A 9,543-nucleotide genomic window follows, 5' to 3' on the forward strand; every position below is an offset into this window, starting at 1 on the left:
AAGAGCAAGCCTGTCCGTTACATCCAGATGGTATTACAGTAAGCCATATTACACAAAGAGGCAATAAGGATAAGCCCCGCACTGACATACTCTACTGCAGTGGTTCTCAAACTTTTTCATGTCAAGGACCCCCAAAATGATATGTATTTGGCCGCGGACCCCCATCTAAAAATATTTTGTTCCAGGGACCCCCCAGAAGCAAAGATTTGAGTTAAAAATGTTTGCTTTAAAAATATATATATTCAAAGATTTGCACAAATTTTCAAGATTTTTCAAAAATAGCAGATCTACAAGCTCGTAGCACGGCACTCGGTGCCGCGCTATGAGCTTGTATATCTGCTATTTTTGAATAGCCAAAGTATGAAAGGTCCTAATTATTCTGATGCTATATTTACACATTTTGCTGGGTACCCCCTGGAACCTCCTCAAGTACCCCTGGGGGTCCCCGGACCCCACTTTGAGAACCAAGGCTCTACTGTCACAAGACAAGAGGGAGACAAAGAGCAGTGCTATTGTATTACCAGCCTAATATCTCTCTGCCATTAGTTCTGATGGGCTTTTCAGTATCACTACAGCAGTACCACCATTATCGCTTTCATACAGGTGTTTTTTCAGAACCTCAGACCTTTTATTTGAACTTCTTCCTTCACTAATAGACCTGTTTAAAATGGGGGAAGCTACTGAATAAATTGCATCGTACTAGCTCGTCACCTTTACTCAGGACTTCCTCTGTTCTTTTCTGCTAGAGGTGTTATTTTCTGTGAATAACAAGGGAATTGAATTCACCATACAATTGTTAACATGGGCGCTCAGATGCCACAGGGGTAAAGTTCTTACCTTTTACCGTGGAGACTAGGGTTTTGAATCCTCCACACACAGTGCCTCCAGCTTGTCTGAGCGTTCCAAGGGAGCTATTATCATTGACTTATGGGACATGGGACTAGAATACACAGGGAATCGAGAATTAGCATAATGAAATGACTAATTTGGGAGATAAGGGATTTCTTTTGGTCATTTGTTAACACATTCACTGCCACTGGTTTTCTAAAACAGGCTGTAGCTTCTGCCAGCATTTTTAAGCATTCTGACTAATCTTTCAAGAACCACAGAATATTTATCTCCAGTATGATCGATCCCTGAATGTCCTCATGCCTTTTCACACTGTCTCCAGGTCCAGAGCATCATCCGTTCTCAGACCAGCATGGGCATGAGACACAGAGACCGTTCCACCACGGGAAACACCCTGAAGACGGCCGGCTGCAGCTCCGCGCTCACCACCTACTTCTTCGGAGCCGACCTCAAGGGCAAGCTCACCATCGGCAGCTTCCTGGAGTTCCAGAGGAAACTGCAGCACGACGTGCTCAAACTAGAGGTGAGATTTTACAGCAGTTTGTGAGTGTGAGATGTATGTTACATATAAAACAATCTGGGAACCCAAAGCCAAATAAAAAGGAAAAACAGTGCCCTCTGCTGTTTTTTACTCTTTCACTTGGCTCTGGGGGGAGCTAAATGGAGCACCCGTGCGCAAGGAAACCGGGGTTTTTGGTCTGCCCTCAGCGCTCCACTTCCGGTGGTGCGCTTATGTTTTCATTCCCACTAACAATATTTCTACACGGAACACTAACACCACTTCTCCCAGAGAACATGGATCGTTTTGGTTATAAGCCCACTTGTTTCTATGATGAAAGAGCAAGTTAAAATGTGAATATCTTTCCGTGGTTTTGTCTGCTCCGAGGACGCTATTGTTAAATGAGTTTCGGTTTGTTTTCAGTGGGAAGCGAGAGCACAGACAGTAAATCCCGCCCACTACATTTGATTGGGTAAAGCGCGGCCTATATAAAATTGTCTGGTCTGTTTGTGTTGTGAATAGATAGCACTCTTCCCTGGGCTTTGAAAGTTGAGTATAACTCCCTTTTTCTTTCTGCCTCTGGAACACCTGAGCCACCCCCCCCCCCCTTTGCCTGTCTGCCTCCGCAGTAACAAGTACCGATTGCACTCGAGCGTACCATATGGTTCCTCTATTAATTAGCGTGGACGCTAGTTCTGCCCGACATGCCATCCGAAGCGCTGAGAATAGGATTTCTTCTGCCAGTAGACGCTGGGCGAAGGCCCCGCCGTGTCGCTAATGAACTCCCCGCTCCGCTGCTTCAAGGAGCCGAATGATAAAACAGCAGTTAACACACTGGACCATCCTCATCTTTAACCCATTGGATCCGGTGAACGCATCAGTGTCACTTTAGATTTCTTTGGGCTATTCAAAAACAGAAGATATACAAGCTCATAGCGCGGCACCGAGTGCCGCACTATGAGCTTGTAGATCTGCTATTTTTGAAGAAAAAAAAACGTGAAAATGTGTGCAAATCTTTGAATATGTATATACTTTTTTTAAGCAAATCTTTACTTCTGGGGGTCCCTGGTACAAAATATTTTGAGATGGGGGGGTCCGTGGCCAAATACATATAATTGTGGAGGTCCTTGACATGAAAAACGTTTGAGAACCACTGATATTAAAGCAACATAAGTCCCTTTAAAAAAAGAAACTGTTAGGATTTAGAAGACATTTGTAGAATCAATAATAAGCAAAGATTTGAGTTACAAATGTTTGCTTTAAAACATTGTACGTATTCAAAAGATTTGCAACACATTTTCACAATTTTTCAAAAGTAGCAGATCTACAAGCTCGTAGCGCAGCACTCGATGCCGCGCTATGAGCTTGTATATCTGCTATTTTTGAATAGCCCAAATAAATCTAAAAAATTACACTGATGCGTTCCCGGTCTTAATGGGTTAAGACTCTTGTGTCAATGCCTCTATCTCTCTATACCTCCCTCTCTCCCTCCCTCCCTCCCTCCCTCTCTCTTATATCTCCCTCTCTCCCCGCCTTCTCTCTCTTTCCCTCTTAATTGCTGATGCTGCATCACTGCTCGGGCTTTAATTCAGCACCTAAATCTTTTTCACGGCCGGACGGCCCTCCAGTTGCTTATGTTCGCCCCCCCCCTACTCTTTCTCTCTCTCTCTCATGCTTTAATTTACATTCTGTTGAACGCGGGCCAGAAATGGCTGATCTACAAGCTCGCAACGCTTTTTTTTTTCTTCCTTGGCACTCGACACTAGGGGTGGGACAATATGGGTATCTCACGATACGATATCTGTGGTGATAATAGGCCCTCGATAACAATAATATCACGATATTCGATACATTGCGATATCACGATATATTGCATGAAATTTCACCAACGATATATCACGATAGTCCTTGAATTCAATTCATAAACACATAAAATAGCACCAAACAGTTCAAAATCATCATCACACAAATACAGAGTCGGAAAAGCAACGTATCGTAAAAAAAAAAGTAAAAGTAAAAGTTTTTTTTGTATGTGGTGGTTCTCTCTTTATGAGCCTGTCCGTGCGTGACTGTCCGTGCACGGTGGAATGAACAAGCCGCGCTGCAGTCTTTTAATCAGCACTTCAGCTCACCAAGTCGGACTTCTATTTGTGCATGCCATGAACGTGTCAGAGGTGGGGGCAGCCCCCCCCCCACCGCAACACTTGGTGTGTTGCACTCCCTCCCAAGCCATTCCCTTGCAGGCTTTATTTTGGCTTTGTCATGACTCGTGAAACACGGCTGTCAGAAGCGTGTTGGAATTAGCATTTTGAAAGCTCACTGCGGGGGGGGGCTCGGGGGGCTGGAGGCCCCGCGGCTGTCAAGCGGCCGCAGATGTAAATCAGCCGTATTGACCTGACACGGCCAGGCCCCACTGTTGCTAGCCCTGCTCCATTGGAACGCTATAAAAATGCACATGCAGAATTAATGTCGCCACGCCAACCCCCAGGCGTGATTCAACTTGAAGGCTGACACCAGTATTTACCGTTTCCCATCTCTCTCTCTCTCTAGTCCCTCCCTCCACCCCTTCATCCTCTGCAACTGTGGCCGGCACTCAATCTTTAATAGAGCCTGTGTGATCCCCTCTCCCTCTGCCAGCCCGGGGAGAGCCCAGAACTGAGCTCATGCTTCCTTCAATGCATGAGGAGTGAGCAGGTCGCTTCTTATCACCTGACAGAGGGGGCGTTACCCCGGTAGGACGTAGCGTGTGGAAGGAAGACGTTATTCCAACCAGTTCCTTTCCCCTCCATCAGGCACGCCCCCTCCCCCCCCAGTGCCCACAGCGCCCCTGAGGGGGAATCGAACCCAGGACTTTCTAGCTGTGAGCGCTACCGACTGTGCCACCGTGCCCCCGATATATCAGATTATTCATTTTTTTTCGGTAATGACAATTATGCAGCCGATGTGTCCCGGGTTTTAACGACTTACAACCTGGTGTCCCTATTATGGGCATGTCATTATAGGTGAATTTAAAGAATATGTTTTATACGTTTTCCGAATTAATGCCATTGATTGAACCCAAACAATCTGTCATGGGTCTGGCTCTAATCTTTAACTGTCTCTCCCCTCCACCGTAGTTTGAGAGGAACGACCCTGTGGACGGTAGGATCACAGAGAGGCAGTTTGGAGGCATGCTGCTGGTCTACAGCGGGGTCCAGTCCCGTAAACTCAAACTGATGCAGAAGGGCCTGAAAAAGATGTTCAAGGACGCACAGGTATGTAGACCTGTGTGTGTGTGTGTGTGTGTGTGTGTGTGTGTGTGTGTGTGTGTGTGTGTGTGTGTGTGTGTGTGTGTGTGTGTGTGTGTGTGTGTGTGTGTGTGTGTGTTGAGTTTCTGCACTTGCAAATGCATCACAACAAGGCTATGAGGCAACTTCAGTGGTATTCAGTACTAATGCATGAAATATAGCACTGGTTCTCAACATGGGGCCCGGGGACCCCCAGGGGTCCTTGAGGGGGGTCCACAGCTAGATGATTTATAGTTATTATAATAATAATCTTTATTGTCCCCGAAGGGATATTTGTCTTCACAAGTCTGTTAAAAATCAACAACAAAAAACAACACATATCAACATATCACCAAGACAATACATGAGGTCCCCACTGTATCCTATCGAGTTTTAATGCCGCAATGGCTGAGGGGACAAAACTCCTGCTAAAATGTCATTTGTCATTTGTTATTGAAAGTGCCAAGCGTGTGATGGCCTTCTTGTTCCTATCAGAAAGTGTGTGTATAGGAACCAGTTACAGGTCTGTAACGCTGAGTGTGTACAAATAGACACACTCTGAGTTAAAAATAGAAATTAAAGATATTTTTGGGGTATTTTTCTGCCTTTATCGATAGGAACAGTAGACTGACAGGAAATGGGGAGAGAGATGGGAGGGTGACACGCAGCAAAGGTCGTCGGGATCGGGAGTCGAACTCGTGACACACTGTCAGGCTGGATTACCAGCCTAGGTGCCCAGACGGTTACGCCAACCGTCCGGGCCCAGAGTTAAATTAATACAGGATTTTATAATTACAGTGTAGATTGGGGTCCCAGAGATTAAAAAAAAAAGTGTATCAAGTAGGTCACTGGCCTAATGCATATCAAGCTGAGGGTCATTGAAATGAAAAAGATTCAGAATCACTGAAATATAGCGATGTGGAAGTAGACAAGGCAGTGTATGTGCCTGAGGGATGGGCGATCAGTCGTGTGTGTGTGTGTGCTTGTGCGTGCGTGTCTGAGTGCGTGTGTGTGATGGAGATGAAAGGTTGGCAAGGATGTCCGTGTCAGAACCTTCCCTCTAACTACCTGCCCAACGCTCGCTCGCTCACTTCCTCTGCCTCTCTCTCACCTCCATCTTCCACCGTCTGCATACAAAGCACCCCGATCCCTGAAGTTTAGGCCTCCGTGCCTCCCTCTGTCTGAACTACTCGGCTCTGATATTCATCAACAGTCCCATTACTCGGTTCCCGTTTGGGTGGAATATTGGCAACTGGTAGTAGAGCAAGGTGGTCACAAGGGGAAACATTTCTACTTTCCCTCTGCTCATTCGTCCCTCTGGTGTTAACCCATTAAGACCTGGAACTGTGTCATTTTTAGATTTGAGCTACAAAGCATTATTTTACACTTTGGCTATTCACAAATAGCAGATCTACAAGTAGATCTGCTATTTTTGAAAAATCAAGAAAATGTGTGCAAATTAATACATTTATATTCTTTTAAAGCGAACATTTTCAACTCAAATCTTTGCTACTGGGGGTCCCTGGAACAAAATATTTTGAGATGGGGGTCGGCGGCCAAATTCATATCATTTTGGGGGTCCTTGACATGAAAAAGATTGAGAACCACTGACATAGTAACAGAAGTTTCTTCAAAAAACAGTTAGTATTTAGAAGATATTTTATAGAATTGGCCTTAGGTCTTAATGGGCTAAGCATGTGAGACCATCAGTATTGTGACTCTCCTGCCCTCCCCTGTCAGAGGCATTGCCACAATGCAGCGAGCGAAGAGAAATGGCCATGCTGGGCTGCATGGGAGGCATGAAGAAAAGCACACACCAGTGTTGATTTCGTCGAGTAAAACTATGACGAAAAATGTTCGTCGGCTACCTTTTTTCACTGACGAAAACTAAATAAAAACTAAGCTATGATGACTTAAACTAAGACTAAATATATTGTCAATTTTGTCAACAAATAAAAACTAGACTAAAATGTTAGGGAGGGACAAGTGGAACTAAAAGACAAGTCATTTTATGTTTGTTTGCGCTCGAAAATAGCAGATCTACAAGCTCACAACGCGTCGCACTGCGACGCGTTGTGGGCTTGTAGATCGGCTATTTTCAGCATGCAACCAAGTGTAAAATCAGCCATTACGACGCCATCAAGGCACCGCCAAAATACATTTTAGTCGACTAAATCAACTGTACATTTAGTCGACTAAAACTAGACAAAAACTAAAACATTTCAGATGATTAAAATATGACTAAAACTGAATGGAATTTTATTTAAAAGACTATGACTAAAACTACATTTGTTGTCAAAATCAGCACACAGCAACACCGGTGCCATTTCAACTCAAGTGAAATTACCCACGCGAACACAACACTACCACCGTCCCTATTCTGGGGGCAAACGTTGGGCAAAAATAGCCGCTCCGCAAGCTCGCAACATGACGCATTGTGAGCCTGTAGACTGGCTTATTTATGGTGAAGACGTTTGATGTAGAGGGAAAAACAGGAGGGAGCTCTAGTATAGACACCCTGGGGACTCCAGCTGATGAAGTATATAGGGTTTATATGTGCATATTTTACCATGCGCAGCGGTATTCCAAGTATGCAGAGAAAGTGTATATTATGAGCGCTACCTCTTATTCAAGCTGTTGGTGTGACAGGTGGCCTCACGCTGGTGCACTGCCCACGTCACTGTAAATGAGCCCCGTCACTTAATTAGCAGTATTCATGTTACACCTCCAGTATGCACATCCCCAAAGGCACTCCAGCAATCTCTCTCTCTCTCTCTCTCCCTCTCTCTTTCTCTCTCTCCTCTCTCTCTCTCTCTCTCTCTCTCTCTCTCTCTCTCTCTCTCTCTCTCTCTCTCTCTCTCTCTCTCTCTCTCTCTCTCTCTCTCTCTCTCTCTCTCTCTCACCCCCCAGGATATAGCATGTTAATAGGGGGTTCTCTGTGATTTGCATAAATGTATCGCAGATGTCAAACTTGGTTATGATAAGGCTAGCTCCGTGGTTAAACGCCTCAATTAGCAAAAAAGAGAAGAAGACGGAACGGCGTAGAAAGCTATATTCATCCCTCCCTCCCCGGGCTACCAGGCAGAGCTGCTGTAGCCCAGCCTCCCCGGGGAATTAAGACTGCAGTCAGCATCTCTCTCTCTCTCTCTTTTCTCATCCTCCCTTTCTCTGCCTCTCATCTCTTCCTCTTATACTGTACTGTGTCTGCCTGTGTTGTCTTTCTGCAAATACCTGCGAGGTAAATGAAAAGTGGCGTTTGCTGTACCAGCTGCTTTTGGAAGCATATGAGACCATCAGTGTTGTGACAGGTGTGTGTGTGTGTGTGTGTGTGTGTGTGTGTGTGTGTGTGTGTGTGTGTGTGTGTGTGTGTGTGTGTGTGTGTGTGTGTGTGTGTGTGTGTGTGTGTGTGTGTGTGTGTGTGTGTGTGTGTGTGTGTGTGTGTGTGTGTTAGTGCAACTGTCTACCTACGCCTGTCTGTGTCTTATTATTTATCTGTGTGTGTCAGATACTGTAGTTCCTCCCACAACATCATGGAAGCTGCTTCCTAAAGCCCATTGTAGATGAGCTATTTCTGCTATTTTATCTATAAAATTATTAAATATGTCATTAATTTCTTTGGATATTTCAGTTATTTGTCATATCAAAGGCTTCATATGTTCCAATGTTCAATGGCCAAACACACAATTAAATTGTTAATCGCAATTATTTGAGTGACAATTAATCGTCAACTTAAATTTGTAATAGTGACAGCCCTAGTCGTGAGGGCCATTCCCTGTTCTAGCTTGATGGAAGGGCCTTCCCTGTTCTAGCTTGATGGAAGGGCCTTCCCTGTTCTAGCTTGATGGAAGGGCCTTCCCTGTTCTAGCTTGATGGAGGGTCTTTCCTTGTTTTAGCCTGATGGGGAGCGATTATCTGGCAAGATTATGCTTATAGTGTGAGCAGTTCAAAGATCCCAATCTAAAACCTCTTGATTTCCTGATTGTTATCATTTTCAAATGTTTGATATTTTTCTGGATTATTACATCACTACCGTCTGAGTGGAACGGCGGGAGTGGCGCGCGACTGAGAAAAACAACAACAATAATACTACAAGGAGACGAGACGTTCAGTAAAAGAGTTTCTGACACAGCGACCGGTCAAAAACCTCGACCAATAACGTTTTTTTCCCTCTCTCCCTTTCAGGGCATCTCGTTTGAGGAAGTGGAGAACTTCTTCACGTTTCTTAAGAACGTGAACGACGTGGACACGGCCCTGAGCTTCTACCACATGGCCGGAGCGTCCATAGATAAAGGTACACCACCACCACCTCGTTAGCCCTGAGCCCCCCCCCCTACCCACCTGGTCTCCAGGGACGTGCACAGATAGACTCTAGGTGGTGCTAGAGCACCTGCCCTTTGCCCTCTTGACAAGAAGTGCCCTTTTAAAAAAAAAAAAAAAAAATCCAGTTTACAGCAGGGGTCTTCAACAGGGGGTCCGGGACCCCTAGGGGGTCCTCAGAGTTACTACAGGGGGTCCGCCAATTCTTTATGTGATACGATTTTTCTTTTTACCATAACCACTCGAAACCTAGCATCCCTTTTCTGAGGAGAACTTTAGCCAAAAATAGCAGATCTACAAGGCCACAACGCCTTGTAGATCGGCTATTTTTGGCAAAGAGGTATAGGTGTAGAGGGAAAAATCACACCTGTGTGAAGGTAGCGGCGTCTTTGATACATTTTGTCATAGATATGTGTTTCAATATTAATATCTAATATCTAATATCAATATTAGTTTATACCCCAGTTAATAAGAATACAGAGGACGAACATAAGGATGGACATACACCTGGACATAGACACGGACATACGTACACACAGAGAAATACTAGAGAAACAATATTAAATCTCTGTAAATTTATTTCAAGGCTTCCAGTGGCACTAAATAGTGCCA

The 9,543-nt window shown here is 44.8% G+C and overlaps 1 protein-coding gene across 1 annotated transcript in view; it reads left to right on the forward strand.

Moving 5' to 3' along the window:
• Positions 1 to 9,543, forward strand: part of micu1 (mitochondrial calcium uptake 1) — an 85,236-nt gene that overhangs the window by 63,839 nt on the left and 11,854 nt on the right. The window contains exons 8-10 of the mRNA XM_084076896.1: positions 1,172 to 1,372; positions 4,465 to 4,602; positions 8,797 to 8,905. Coding sequence (XP_083933022.1) covers positions 1,172 to 1,372; positions 4,465 to 4,602; positions 8,797 to 8,905 — 448 coding nt within the window. The remainder of the gene's footprint in view (positions 1 to 1,171; positions 1,373 to 4,464; positions 4,603 to 8,796; positions 8,906 to 9,543) is intronic.

Source organism: Gymnoscopelus microlampas, assembly GCF_963454915.1.
Source record: "Gymnoscopelus microlampas genome assembly, chromosome: 13".
Classification (NCBI taxonomy): domain Eukaryota; kingdom Metazoa; phylum Chordata; class Actinopteri; order Myctophiformes; family Myctophidae; genus Gymnoscopelus; species Gymnoscopelus microlampas.